The sequence below is a fragment of the Aquarana catesbeiana genome, linkage group LG08 (genome assembly GCF_042186555.1).
Source record: "Aquarana catesbeiana isolate 2022-GZ linkage group LG08, ASM4218655v1, whole genome shotgun sequence".
NCBI classification, from domain to species: domain Eukaryota; kingdom Metazoa; phylum Chordata; class Amphibia; order Anura; family Ranidae; genus Aquarana; species Aquarana catesbeiana.
The window spans coordinates 97356254-97371946 of record NC_133331.1 but is presented as its reverse complement, the minus strand read 5'-3'; the positions used below and the strand labels follow the sequence as shown (position 1 = coordinate 97371946).

General features: G+C 46.2%; 1 protein-coding gene across 1 annotated transcript in view; it reads left to right on the top strand.

Moving 5' to 3' along the window:
- The window catches only part of FBXW4 (F-box and WD repeat domain containing 4), a 334157-nt gene that overhangs the window by 263399 nt on the left and 55065 nt on the right, over positions 1 to 15693 (top strand). The window contains exon 7 of the mRNA XM_073596185.1: positions 2810 to 2950. Within this exon, the coding sequence (XP_073452286.1) occupies positions 2810 to 2950 (141 nt within the window). The remainder of the gene's footprint in view (positions 1 to 2809; positions 2951 to 15693) is intronic.

Here is a 15693-nt window from a genome sequence, read left to right as displayed (position 1 = left end):
AGTGCTGCCTGCACGCAACCTAGATGGGGTAAGTGCAGGGCTTGATGACCGACCACGAAACCCCCGGGGGGGGTTAACCAGAGTCCTGACCTCAACCCAAAAGCATACCTTTTGAATGAATTGGTGCAGAAACTGTGAGCCAGGCCTTCTCGTCCGCATCAGTGCCTGACCTCACAAATGCGCTTCTGGAAGAATGGTCAAACATTCCCATAGACACTCTCCTAAATCTTGAGGACAGCCTTCCCAGAAGAGTTGAAGCTGTTATAGCTGCAAAGGGTGGCCCTACTCAATATTGAACCCTATGGACTAAGACCTGGGATGCCATTAAAGTTTATGTGCGTGTAAAGGCAGGCATCCCAATGCTTTTGACAATATAGTGTATGTTAGGTCACCCCAAGTATTAGTCATAAACCCTGAGAATTTATTGATTTTAATCACAAGGCTGTTAATAAGTGTGAGGTGCCTCAGCATATATATTTATATATCAGTAATTATAATTCCAGTGGATTTATGTGGATATGAATAGTTACATAGTAGGTGAGGTTGAAAAAAGACACAAGTCCATCAAGTTCAACCTATGTGTGTGTTTATATGCCAGTATTACATTGTATATCCCTGTATGTTGTGGTCGTTCAGGTTCCTTTCTAATTGTTTTTTTTAAACTATCGATGCTCCCCGCTGAAACCACCAACTGTGGAAGGGAATTCCACATCCTTGCCGCTCTTACAGTAAAGAACCCTCTATGCAGTTTAAGGTTAAACCTCTTTTCTTCTAATTTTAATGAGTTGAAATGTGTCTTATTAAACTCCCTTTCGCGGAAAAGTTTTATCCCTATTGTGGGGTCACCAGTACGGTATTTGTAAATTGAAATCATATCCCCTCTCAAGTGTCTCTTCCCCAGAGAGAATAAGTTCAGTGCTAGTAACCTTTCTTCATAACTAATATCCTCCCGTCCCTTTATTAGTTTTGTTGCCCTTCTCTGTACTTGCTCCATTTCCAGCACATCCTTCCTGAGGACTGATGCCCAGAACTGGACAGCATACTCTAGGTGCGGCCGGACCAGAGTCTTGTGGAGTGGGAGAATTATCGCTTTATCTCTTGAGTTAATCCACTTTTTAATGCATGCCAATATTCTGTTTGCTTTGTTAGCAGCAGCTCGGCATTGCATGCCATTGCTGAGCCTATCATCTACTAGGACCCCCAGGTCCTTTTCCATCCTAGATTCCCCCAAAGGTTCTCCCCCTAGTGAGTAGATTGCATTCATATTTTTGCCACCCAAATGCATTATTTTACATTGTTCCACAATAAACCTAAGTTCTGTATGCTTAACCTAAAAATACTATTATATGACTTTAGAAATGGGATTTGATATGCAAGAGGTGTGGCATCTAATGTAACTGAAAAAAGGAAACTTTGCATTGTTTGCATAGGACATTTCTTGAATTGCACCAATTTTCTGGTGAGAACACATTGTAGGAGTGATGAGAAAGACCATCTTGTACACTTAAGCATTACAAAAAAATACTTATTTCAAGTATAATAAAACAATTGTCCAATTCTTCTTGGGGAGTCCATGTGTCAGCAGGTTCTACAGTGAATTGGAGCAAATACACATTTTAATATGAAATGTCACTGCTTAAGAACATGAAGTTGGATGTGTGCCTCAGACACCTGCTTCAGGGACCATACTGGAGGATTGAGACAACATTTCAGTAAAGAACAGCATATGTTCCAAAAAGAGACATATATGCATCTGGTTTAATAAATATTACTGGTTTTTACTGTATCTGAGCAATGAAAATATATTCTCCTGTGATAGAAGATGTCTGTTCTTTCATAATGATTTATGATCAGTGGTGAGATTAGAGGGAGCTGACTAGAGTATCATCTCGGCTAACTTCTTCAAAGCAAAGTTTAACATTTAAATATTTACATGTATCCTGGCATAGTAATGGGTAACAGCCATGCCTGGACTGGGAGTCTGGGAATGCTAGCATTTTCCATAGGGGCTGTTGTGCCAGAGAATATTTGTGGGATGGTGTCAGCTCCCTTGCTTGTAAAGCTCAGTAAGTTTTATTAATGAGTAAAAATGTTTAAATTAGGTAAATGCACATAAAAGGCTGATGCTTTTTTCAGTCCCCATCTACACATAAATATACACCTGCAGTATGTGTATAGCCAGTAGTTCTTTTTAGTTCGTTGAGGTTTATCTTTAATTCCACTTTGGCCTTCAGGCAACCCCAGAGATGAATCATCCACAAGACAACTTAGGCAGGAGCACAGTAGATGTCCAGGTGGCCCAGCTACAGCCTTCCTGCTCCTGCAGTTAAATAAGGGGATAGCGCAATGGTCCAAGCTTTGCACCTGCCTGTCAATTCACAAGGGAAGATGCACTCGTAGGCAGTTGGTATCTGATGGGACAATGCCAGAACACACAATGCAAATGAGAGCAGCTTCTCTGTGCTTATTACAATCTTTATGAATGTCAATCTAAAGGACCAGGGAGGGTGGGTCCAAAGCGGCTTTTTCGCCTAGGTTCCCATTGTACCTTAATCTGCAATCCAGCAGAGGCCCAATCCTTTAAAAGTTGCAGGGCCAGATGATAGAGGTTTAATGTTTTATATTAATGTTTCGTGTAAAATCAATAATATTTTGTGACTGCTTTCATGGGAATTTGTCCTTCCATAATGCAATATTTTTCACAATGAATGGGTGTGTGCACATCTAGCACACACAAAAGGCAACCTGTATATAAAAGATTATGGTTACTTGTTAATGCCAATGTAAAAGGAATTTCTTGTCATTGCAGTGGCAAACTGATGGACTGCCTTGGAACTGAATTTAAACGAGGTGCTGGTGTTCTGGATGTCTGCTATGAAACACCTTCTGTTTTGTTATCGTGTGGCTATGATACATACATAAGATACTGGGACTTGAGAACAAGCACCAGGTAATGATCTTTAAGTAATTCTGGATGATATTCATCCTTTAAGAGACTGTCAAAACATTTTAAGGCTGCTTACATAAATAAAATGTTACTAATGCTGCCCTTGCATAGCAATTCATTATGCCTTCTGTCAGTTGCAGCAACACTGGCGAAACTACCGCCATAGTAACCCATGCAGTGGCTATGGGACCCAGGCTGGAGGGGCCCTGAAATGGGAAGTGGTTGGCTGAAGGAAGCTCTCCTTTGTGTGTGCTAGGATCCAGGACACTCTGCAGAGTGGCACAGGGTGCACTGATGCTGGAATGCTGAGTATAGCACAGGGCACTGCTCCATGAGGCATTATAGGGAGGCATTGTAAATGAATGCTTCCCCAAATGCTACAGACCTCTTGTGACCTGTTATGTGAAGAGAGGATGAAGGGGAAGTTTCACTTTCCCACTCCATGGGGTGCCTGTACTGACAAAGTCTAAACTGAAAGTGTGGTGGGAAAAGCAGTCTCTGTTGCACACTGTCCCTTGCAAGTGCCCCCTACAATGCAGTTCCCCCCTTATTTCCTCTACAACCTTCTACAGTGTAGTGCCCCTATAGTACTGTCCCCCAGCTTTCCTCCAGAGCCTCCTTCTATCCACAGAGCCCCACAGCCCCTATCATGCCCCTTAGCCTTCTGCAGATCCCCAGCCCCCTGAAGAGCCATTCTCCCAGAGTGCCTGCTACAAAGTCCCCAGGCATCCACAGGGTCCTGTAGAGAGCCTCCAGCCCCAGTGCTCTCCAGCTATCAGTTCCTAATATTTTTCCTCTTACTGACAATAACGTTGGGGCATTTCTTTCTCCTCCTGACTGCTGACACTGGGAAATCCTTACTCTCACTCACTACCAACACACTGCCATTTTGTTCCTATTACTGACCACTAATACTGGGGCATTCTTTGCTGCCACTGATCACTGAAGTCGGAGCATTTTTCTTTTCTTACTGACCACTGATGCCAAGGTATTTTTTCCTCCTACTGACCACTGATTGGGCATTTTTTTATCTTCCACTACCCACTGATGAGGCATTTTTTAACCCCGGCTGACCATTGATGAAACATTTTTGCTCTTACGGACAACTAACCGTACATTTTCTCTTTCTTTCATTGACGGAAACAGCACTTCCATTCTTGACCTTAGGGTTATATCACCACCTTCAGGAGTAGGACTAGGCAGAAAAAAAGAACAAGAACAGCACCGCCTAGGGGCGATCCTTACTGGTAGTAACCCCCTACTCTGCTACAGGCAGCTCAGTTTTTTTCTGCCTAGTCTAGGAGAAGGACCTAGCTCCCTGCTGGGACCTGTGGTTCCTTTGGTTTTTTATTTTTATTATTTTGTTCTTATTATTTTTGATCTGCATCTACAATCAACTCCTGGGCTGGGTGACAGGCTAGATATCATTGATCCTGGTAGTCTCCCCAGCCTGGCCACCGAGCGCGCACAGACCTGAGCTCCGCTCTAGGTCAGCCGCGACAAGCCCCATCCTGGATCGGGGCAGCCGGCGGGCTGGATGCCTTGCAGGGACACATATGACCAGGCACATGACGTCTGGGTCATAGGGTCACTGTGGCCAAAAGTCACTGCGTTTAGGCGGGAGGTGGACCTGTCTTGGGAGTGTGACCCGCAATCCCTGCTGGATGGGTAAGTACATGCTCCCTGGCCTGGTCCGGGCAAGGTTTGGAGCAGTTGGGTACTCTCTGGGGTGGTCGGTTATGGGGAATTTCCTCCTCTCCCTCCCCCCTGCCCCCCTGTTGCACTGCTTGGCAGCCATCGCCCAGTTGGTTGCTGGTTGCCACTAGGTGGACATTTTGGCCCCTACCTGGGCTTTGTGGGGTCCTCTCCGGTCTCTGTGTTCTCCAGGTGTGGGGTGTGTGGCTGGCATCCTCCTCCACGTGTAGCAGCCATTTGTTTGGGGCTGGGCGCCGCGGCCATTTTCCCATAGCCGCGGCGGGCATTTTACCTTAGTCTTTGGGCATTACTGGCTTAGGGCTCTGTCTGTGGAAGTGCGTCCAGCGTCCAGTTTCTTGTAGCCTCGTGGGGAGACTTCTGCTGGCCCTCTAGCGCTGGACGTTACCCCTGGAGCCTGGCACGAGCGTGGAACTCCTCATGGCTTATCCCATCTGCCGGTGGACGGACAGCACACAGCACCGCTCCTCTGAGGTCTGGGTCGGGGAGGTGAGTCCTCCTGGGGTTCTCCCAGTCTGTGGGGGTGGTTTCCCTTCTTTCTCTCCCTCGTGGGCGTTCGGTCCCTGGTGGTGTCCGGTCGAGCGTGGGACTTCCATGGTGTCTGAAGCAGGTGCCCCTCCCCCAGACACCCCCATGACGGCAGCTGGTTTCTCTGGGTCTGCTGTTCCCCTGGACGCTTTTTCAGCGGTCCTGGAATCCTCCATCTCTCAGGTTGAAGTGGCGTGCAGGCGTAAGGCAGGTAGAAGACGCCCCCCACCCCCTCCATCTTCTGGGGAGGACTCTGATCCGGAGTCGGGCTCTGCCCTAGTAGATGGCCCCTGCCCGGAGGGCTCAGATGATGCGGCCCCTGTTCCTTCGGACAGCGAGGAGGAATCCTTTGCGTCCGTCGCTGCGCATTAAAAAGCACTGGTGGGCGCACTCATCTCGGCAGTGCGCGATACCTTGAAAATTGAGGATTCAGCAGGGGCATCTGAAGAGGTGTCGGTTCCCTTTGGGTCTCATAAGCCAGTCCGCACCGCTAAGGTGTTTCCTTACCTGTCTTATTTCAATAGGTTTATTTACAAGGATTGGGAACGCCCGCAGTGGTCCTTTCCAGTCCCGAGACGTTTTTCGGTGCGTTACCCCTTTGAGGAGAGTCTGCTGAAGAAATGGTCTTCCCCTCCTGTCATTGATCCTCCAGTATCTCAGTTGAACAAGGCGACCATGATTCCGGTGGAGGGGTCCCTTCTTTCAAGGACCCTGCCAACAGAAAGGCCAAGGCGGTCGCTTGGTCTATGTTCTATGGTCTACGATTGCAGGTTCGGCCCTTCGTCCAGTGTTGGCCACGGCTCTGGTGTCGCAGACGCTTACTGAATGGGCTAAGCTATTACACCATGAGTTGGGTAATGAGCAAGTTTCTCCGGTCTGTGTGGAACTGGCAGACCAGTTAGTGCAAGGGTACAGGTATGTTTGTGACGCGGCCTTGGACACGTTACTTTCTAAAATCTCCGTGTTGGTCGTGGTCCTTTGCCGGTTGCTTTGGCTTAAGTGCTCGTTGGTGGACCAAACGTCTAAGAAGGCTCTTGCGGATTTGCCTTTCCAGGGTGGGTGCCTTTTTGGAGCCACTCTGGATGACATTATAAAGGACATTATAAAGGACATTATAAAGGATATTACCGGGAGGAAGAGTACCTTTCTCCCGCAGTCCAAAAAAGGCAAGGAGCCCCGTCACAGGCAGGGCCCCTCCTTTTCCGCTCACAGGCACTTTTTTCTTCCGCCTGCGGGTAAGGGTTCCCAGCCTGCCGAGGCTCCCGCGGGTGGACCAAAGCGTCCCTGGCATCGCAAGCCCAACAAGTCTGCGGACAAGCCCTCTTCATGAAGGTTTACCCTCGCCCGACTTGCGGGTGGGGGGTTGCCTTCGGTGGTTTGTGGACCGGTGGACTTCCCTTCTTTCTGATCATTGGGTCCGCAAACTAATTTTGTCCGGCTACAAAATAGAGTTTCTTTCCTTTCCACCAGACATGTATTTTCCCTCCAATCTTCATCTTCCCCCGTCTCGTCAGCAGGCTTTGTTTAGGGCAGTGCAGGACTTGCTTCTTTGGGGGGGTGATAGTTCCGGTACCAGCTTCGGAAAGGTTTCAGGGTTTCTACTCCAATCTGTTCATAGTTCCAAAGAAGGAAGGGGTTCGTCCAATCCTGGATCTCAAGGCCCTCAATTGTTTTGTGAAGGTACGGAGGTTCAGGATGGGGTCTGTTTGTTTTGTGGTGGCCGCGCTTCATCAGGGGGATTTCCTGGCCTCAAGGACGCATACTTGCATGTCCCCATCTGTGTCAGGCACCATCGTTTCCTGCGTTTTAAGTTTATGGCACTTCCCTTTGGCCTGACCTCGGCTCCCCGGGTCTTCACCAAGGTGCTGGCACCGGTTCTGCCGTTGCTGAGACAGCGGGGGGATGGCGGTCATGGGCTACCTGGACGATTTCCTCCTGCAAGCGGCGTCAGCTTCAGAACTGAGGGACAATGTGGCAATCACCATGCAAGCCTTGCAAGAGTTCGGGTGGGTGTTGAACCTCCAGAAGTCCGTGTTGCTCCCGGCCCAATGCCTGTAATACTTAGGGTTGATTCTCGACTCTGCGCAGGCGAGGGTTTTTCTTCCGCCAATCAAACTTCAGACCCCTCACACTGCGGTGCCGTTGCTGCTGTCCTACGTCTTTGCATGCGGGTTCTGGGCCTCATGGTATCCACCTTCGAGGTGGTCCTGTATGCCCAGTTTTACACTCGGGTCCTGACTGGCTGGGGTTGGTTCTAGGCCTTCGATCAGCCCAGGGCCACTGGACGTCGGAAGAGTCTCATCTGTCGGTCAACGTTCTGGAGTTGCGTGCGATCAGATTAAGTCTCTCCATTTGGATGCAGCTGCTGCGCGGTCATCCAGTCAGGATCCAGTCGGACAATGCCATGGCGGTGGCTTACGTCAAACCCCAGGGGGAGGACGAGGAGCTCAGCAGTGACACTGGAGGTCTCTCATATTCTGCGGTGGGCAGAACTTCACGTGCCGGATCTCTCCGCTGTCTACATTCCGGGCGTAGAAAACTGGCAAGCGGACTACCTCAGCCATCAGTTGCTGGATCAGGGGGAGTGGTCGCTGCATCCAGGGGTTTTTCATCTTATTAGCCTGCGGTGGGGCAAGCCAGATGTGGATCTTCTGGCCTCTTGTCTCAATCGGAAGTTGCAGAGATTCGTGGCCAGAACAAGGGATCCCTTGGCAGATGCGCTGGTGGCTCTGTGGGGGCATTATCAGCTAATTTATGCCTTCCCTCATCTCAAGCTCCTCCCTCGTCTGCTGCGCAGGGTAGAGGCCGAGGGGATACCAGTTATTCTAATCGCTCCAGATTGGCCTCGGCGTCCCTGGTATGCCAACATGGTACGGATGGTGGCTGACGCCCCCTGGCGACTGCCGGTGCTGGTGGACCTTCTGTCTCAGGGACCGATTAATACACCCTGCTTTACCGTCTCTGGCTTTGAGGGCCTGGCTATTGAAAGCCAGGTGCTGAGAGACTGGGGGTTGCCGTTTTCTGTGATTCCCACTATGTTGAAGGCGCATAAGTCCACTTCACGGAGGATTTATCATTGCACCTGGAAGGCTTACATCTCTTTGTGCGAGGGGTGGCATCCGCGCTCCTATTCGGTATCTAAGATCCTTGTGTTCCTGCAGCGTGGGGTTGATCAGAAGCTGGCTTTGAGTACTATCAAGGGGCAAATATCGGCTCTTGCTATTTTTTTTCAGCGGCCGTTGGCTACTCACTCGTTGGTGCATACCTTTTGTTCAAGGGGTTCGGCACGTGGCTCCCCCAGTACGCTCACCACTGTCTCCATGGAGTCTAAACATGGTGCTCTTGGTACTTCAGAAGCCACCGTTCAAGAACATTAGGGAGATCCCCTTACTCACACTCTCTCTGAAGGTTGTCTTTCTTGTGGCTGTTACGTTCACTCAGCGAGTTTCTATGCTGGCGGCCATGTTGTGTAAGTCTTTCCATTTGGTTCTCTACAAGGATAGGACGGTGCTGCGTCCGCATCCCTCGTTTCTCCCGAAGGTGGTATCTGCCTTTCATCTAAACAAGGACATTGTCCTTCCTTCCTTGTGTCCTCGGCCATCTCACCCCTTGCACTCTGGATGTTCAGGCTCTCCGTCTGTCGGTTATGGCTCCTTTTCGGAAGTCGGATTTGCTGTTTGTAAATGTGGATGGCCCGAGGAAGGGCCTGGCGGCCTCTTCTGTCATCATTTCTCGTTGGATCAGACATACTATTGTCCAGGCTTATGCCATTAGGTGCCCCCCTTTCCCATCACGGTGCACTCTACCAGGGCGATTAGTGCTTCCTGGGCCTTCCAACATCAAGCGTCTGTTTCTCAAGTGTGTAAGGCGGCTACCTGGTCGTCCGTGCACATTTTCACCAAATTTTACAGGGTGGATGTTTGGGCATCTACGGATGCGTGTTTCGGCCGCAAAGTTTTGCAGGCGGCCGTCTGATGTTTTTGCTCCCCTTACAGGGGTTCTGTTTGGGTGGAGGTTTTTTTTCTTTTCTTTTTTCTGTGTTCCAACCCCTCGTGGCACTGCTTTGGGACATTCCTAAGGTCAAGAATGGAAGTGCTGTGTTCTTCAATGAACAGAGAGAAAGGGATTTTACGGTGAGTAGAAAAAAATCATTTTTTTTTCACCTACTGATAGTAAGACATTGTTTTCCTCCCTTTGATCATTAAAACCAGGGCACATTTTTTCTATTCACTACCTCTGGGGGGAAAGGGTTTTCTTTTCTCCCACTGGCAGGCATTTTTCTCTCTTACTGACCACTGTTACTGGACTATTTTTTCCACTTATTGCCTTTAATCTTACCTCTTGGTTTAAAAATATGAACTGTTGGGTCCTGCATCATGAATGCATGTTGTTTGGGGGTGAGTGAAGCTAATAAAAATGTTTCTGTTTGGCCCTGTGATTTCTAGTTAAGCCCCTGAAAAGCTATGTACTTTTCTTTACCCTCTGGCACTTGCGAACAGCCACACTGCATCTTCTCCTCCTGTCTTGGCAAAAAGTATATGAAAAACAACTTTCTAAAACTACCCTGTCCATAGGGTAGCAACACAAACAGTGTTGTCGCCTACTTAGAGGAAGTGGAAAAATAACACCTTCACCGCTGTGATCAACAGGTAAAAGTCTATATTACAGAAAACCAAAAATGCTGTGTTAATGCTAGTTCTAGACTACAGCATAAATATAATTCTTATTTTGTCTATAGTATCATTTTAAATTGTATTTTTTTCTGTGCAGTCAATTAATGTACCAAAGTTTATAGCAAAGGGGTTTATTGCTTTTTTCCTAGTTTACACTTTAATGATTTGTCATTGTCTTAACCAATAATTATTTTTTTTTGCCCTACAGTAACCAATTGGATTTGGTCTATCTTTGTTCAATTCCAGTTAAGTTTTGCATCTGATTATATGCATTGGGGCAATACCAACAGTTTATTTATAATTAAAAAACGTAGCAGCGTCCCTCTTCTGTAGCCCTCCCAAATTGTGTGGGGATGAACATATCCAATTTCATCTGCAAAACTAGGGCAATGTTGTTGGACAACAATGCTAAATACTGACCCAGAGAATCACTACTATGGTCTCTCTGCACTTACCCTGCTGCCTTGAAGAACAGAGCACCAAATGCAGCTAGGTGTTTGATGTAATTTCCATGAATACCAGTAGTGTGGTCCAAATCTAGATTTGTTGATTAGTATTCAGAGGAAGTGGCCAGCTAAAAATCTATCCCAGCTGTTGGATCTCCCAGACAGAAAGTATTTTCAGAGTGTTTTACTTAACATTATCCCAGAATCCCAAGGTAATCTGAGATTATCCAGATAATTTGGACAGTATCCACATTTATGACATAATGAACAACCAAAACTATCAAGAGCAAAAAATATCCCAAAACCATATTCTAGCAGGACCTTATTTGAGTCAACAATTTGAGTAGTAAACAATTTGTGTCACGTTTCTGATAAATCAGATACTGTGGAGCAGAATGGTAAAATAATCCTTTTTTAAGGTATTTTTTTATGTATCTTGTAGAATTGCACATTTGATGTTTTAAATTATTCCTTTATGCATTTATGAAGATGTTTTCTGTAACAGCAATGTTTAAAGTACATCCAAAGCCAGTTTTGAAATTTTCCATAGTGGGGCACAGGTAGAACCTCTGTCAGGTTATTTTTTGCTGTATGTGTTAGGTTGAGTAGATCTCTCTTCACTTCCTGTTCTGAAAACACAACAGGAAGTGAGACGGGATCTGCAATATAGAAATAAATCCACTACTGGACAGTTGTCATGGAGAACAGGTGTCTCCATTGGAAGATGTCCCCACTTTTGCTGTTCAGGTGACAGCTGTATTAATGTTCTACCCTTAGTTAGGTCTTAAACATTTTTCCCTTTTCCAAACTTGGCAAATTGGGTGTTTTTTGGACCCCTGAAATGCACTGAGTTTCCCTTTTTGATCTTCTGTTTGACCGTATATTAGAATCAAACTGTATATGGACTATCAATCTGTGGTGTGGCACTTCAGTCTTACAGCCAGTGTTCTGCACCACAAACCAAGAAAACTGTGGCAATCCTATTGGGTGTAGAAGCTGCCAGCCTGGTAACTAGACAACCTATTCCAACACTATTATAATACTATTGAATAGTAATATAAATGGGACAACTCTAGGGTCCAGCGCTATCTTTTCACCTTCCCAAACCATAAAAACATGACAAAGGTTTTAAAAATTCCACAATAAAGCTAAAAATAAAGTTTTGGGTTTAGATGAAAATTAAAGGCCTTGCAGGCTTGCTGTTGCAGGTGATGCCTGGTAACATAATAATTGTATAAGTAATTTCCTGTAATCTCTATTAGTCATGAGTTAAGGTTGGGCCAAACCCACAGAAAACTGTCACATGATAGTAGGCTGCCAGCTCAGTGAAAATAAAAAACACAACAACAGATAGCAGCGCAGGTCACAATATAGAAAATGTAAAACACAATGCAAGTCATCAAATAGTCCTTTTGAGCAAAATACAGCTCCTTGTGAGAATGTACAGTCTATTAGCAGGGCAGCCTTGTGGGGGGAGGTGAAGCCACTAAAATATGAAAAAGAAAAAAGACAGCAACAGGCGCCTCTTAGTAAGATTGTAACATTTAATGGCAAGTTAGCATTAAAAACACTCAGGTAACATGAAGAATCCTTCTTGCCAAACCAATCTATTAACCTTCTATGAGGAGGTGAGTTGCCATCTAGATAAAGGAAGGCCCGTAGACGTGGTGTATCTGGATTTTGCAAAAGCATTTGACACAGTTCCCCATAAACGTTTACTGTACAAAATAAGGTGCCTTGGCATGGACCATAGGGTGAGTACATGGATTGAAAACTGGCTACAAGGGTGTGTTCAGAGGGTGGTCTGTGCTGGGACCAATCCTATTTAATTTGTTCATAAACGACCTGGAGGATGGGATAAACAGTTCCATCTCTGTATTTGCAGACGATACTAAGCTAAGCAGGGCAATAACTTCTCCGCAGGATGTGGAAATCTTGCAAAAAGACCTGAACAAATTAATGGGGTGGGCGACTACATGGCAAATGAGGTTCAATGTAGAAAAATGTAAAATAATGCATTTGGGTGGCAAAAATATGAATGCAATCTGTACACTGGGGGGAGAACCTCTGGGGGAATCTAGGATGGAAAAGGACTTGGGGGTCCTAGTGGATGATAGGCTCAGCAATGGCATGCAATGCCAAGCTGCTGCTAATAAAGCAAACAGAATATTGGCATGCATTAAAAGGGGGATCAACTGCAGAGATAAAACGATAATTCTCCCGCTCTACAAGACTCTGGTCCGGCCGCACCTGGAGTATGCTGTCCAGTTCTGGGCACCAGTACTCAGGAGGGACGTACTGGAAATGGAGCGAGTACAAAGAAGGGCAACAAAGCTAATAAAGGGTCTGGAGGATCTTAGTTATGAGGAAAGGTTGCGAGCACTGAACTTATTCTCTCTGGAGAAGAGACGCTTGAGAGGGGATATGATTTCAATTTACAAATACTGTACTGGTGACCCCACAATAGGGATAAAACTTTTTCGCAGAAGAGAGTTTAATAAGACTCGTGGCCACTCATTACAATTAGAAGAAAAGAGGTTTAACCTTAAACTACGTAGAGGGTTCTTTACTGTAAGAGCGGCAAGGATGTGGAATTCCCTTCCACAGGCGGTGGTCTCAGCAGGGAGCATTGATAGCTTCAAGAAACTATTAGATAATCACCTGAATGACCGCAATATACAGGGATATGTAATGTAATACTGACACATAATCACACACATAGGTTGGACTTGATGGACTTGTGTCTTTTTTCAACCTCACCTACTATGTAACTATGTAACTATGTAACAACATGATTGTCCAGCGCAGGGGATTTCAGTAAGAGCCATGGATGAGCTCTGCAGTCTAGATGAAAAAAAGCCTTGTTCCTTTATGCTGTCGGCTAGTCTGTCTGCAGCGGACTTACGGGATTCGGTCAAAACCCAGAACGAGGCTTGCAACGCAGCCAGGCAGTCACATGGAGGGGTGGAGTGCAGAGTTCAAAGTATGGACTGTACTGCCATAAAGCAACGTGTTTCAGAGCATGCACGGTGAGGCGCGCTCCTTTCTCAGAGCTTGAGAAAGGAGCGCATCTCACCGCGCATGCTCTGAAATGCGTTGCTTTGCGGCAGTACAGTCCATACTTTGAACCCTGCACTCCACCCCTCCATGTGACTGCCTGGCTGCGTTGCAAGCCTCGTTCTGGGTCGTGACCGAATCCCGGAAGTCCGCTGCAGAAGACTAGCCGACAGCATAGAGGAACAAGACTTTTTTTCATCTAGACTGCAGAGATCATCCATGGCTCTTACTGGAATCCCCTGCGCTGGACAATCATGTTGTTACCTGTGAGTGTTTTTTAATGCTAACTTGCCATTAAATGTTACAATCTTACTAAGAGGCGCCTGTTGCTGTCTTTTTTTTTTTTTGCCAGCCCAGTGAGCTGCAGCTGAGGAATTCCCCTCCCACAGCCTCATGCGACACAGGGGCAGGGATGCTGGTGACTTCATTGGCTTAATATAGCCATATGGCCATATTTGATAAAGGATATTGCCAAATATGGTGATGATGATGTGAAGTGAAAGGAAAATGATAAATGGTTTTCAACATTTTTTACAAATAAATATGTGAAAAGTGTGGCGTGCATTTGTGTTTAGCCCCCCTGAGTCAATACTTGTAGAACCACCTTTCGCTGCAATTACAGCTGCAAGTCTTTTGGGGGATGTCTCTACCAGCTTTGCACATCTAGAGAGTGAAATTATTGCCCATTATTCTTTGCAAAATAGCTCATCAGTGAACAGCAATTTTCAAGTCTTGCTACAGATTCTCAATTGGATTTAGGTCTGGACTTTGACTGGGCCATTCTAGCACATGAATATGCTTTGATCTAAAACCATTCCATTGTAGCTCTGGCGGTATGTTTAGGTTCTTTGTCCTGCTGGAAGGTGAACCTCCATAGCAGTCTCAAGTTTTTTGTGGACTGTAATGCTGCGTACACACGGTCGGAATTTCCAACAGAAAGAGCCCGATGTGAGCTTTTCATCGTATATTCCGACCGTGTGCATGCCCCATCGGACTTTTTCCGTCGAAAATTCAGACGGACTTAGATAGAGAACATGTTCTATATTTTTCCGACGGAAAAAAATTACTATCGGAAAAAACGCTCATCTGTATGCTGTTCCGACGCACCAAAAACGACGCATGCTCTGAAGCAAGTACGAGATGGAAGCGCGCAGTCTGGTAAAACTATCGTTCGTAATGGAGATAGCACATTCCTCACACTGCAAATTCTTCGATCTTTTAATGCAGCGCATTCTTGTGTGCTTTATAATGCTAGAATAATGAAGTTGTTTTGCTGCTGATATTAACACAGAGTTCTGACGAACTTATTTCTTTTTTATTTCTCGTGATCTCATGAATAATCCTTTTATTTTTTTAAAGCCTGATCTCCATAATAATGTTTGCAGAATTATTTTTTATAGTCATCTTTTTTTTTTTATTTCATCAAGATCTCCTGTTTTTTGTATTATTGAAAAATTATTTTCTAGTGATCTCCATAATTTTTTTTTTTCTTTGTGTGCGTCAAGTTTCCACAATAACATTATTATCTTGTATTTTTTAACCTCAAGGAGGTTGGTTGGTGTCCCTTGTTAATTAGACATTGTATTTTTGAAATGTACCTGCCTACTCACAAACTGTCCTTTTTGTAGAAAAACACCTAGGCAAGTACTTGTGAAAAATAAAATCTCCATTTATTCTAGGTAACAAAATAAAGAGGAAGGCAATAATGGAGAAACTTTTGGAATTTGCGAAGCCTTTTGGCCCCCAGGGCAGACATCAAGTCTGTGGAAAATAAAATTGTTAGCTTGAGGAGTCCATATAATTTGGAGCCCAATCTGGTCCAGGACTCCCAGAGATCAGGACCAGCAGCAGATGACATATATGTCCCCAGGCTGTGGTACTACACCAGCCTGCTTCTTCTGTCAGACCAGACTGAACCCAGGCCATCACTTTCTTCTCTTCACTGCAACCTTCCCTCCACGCTTCCCTGGAGCCTTCCCTACAGCCTTCCTTGGAGGCGGTGGCTCTGGTGGTGGACTTGTGGCAGGAGGAGGAGGAGGATGGGCGAGCTCACATACGTGGCTGTTCTCAGTCAGCTGGCCCCTCAACCCCTTCTGAAGGGCCTGAGCAAAAATTCCCTCACAGAGGAAGCGTTGGCCCTCCTCCAAGTTCTGCAATCTAGTGGCTAGATAGCAGCCTTAGGCCTCTTCAGCGTCGGGGGGCTTCTGAGGACATCGCTTGCTTCCATAATGAGGCCCAGTGCTGCCTCCTCCGTGATCGTCCCCTTCCTGGGCCTTTTCTTTGAAAGGCGGAGGGGAGGCACCTGTGATTGGGTGAGGCCACTGGGCCC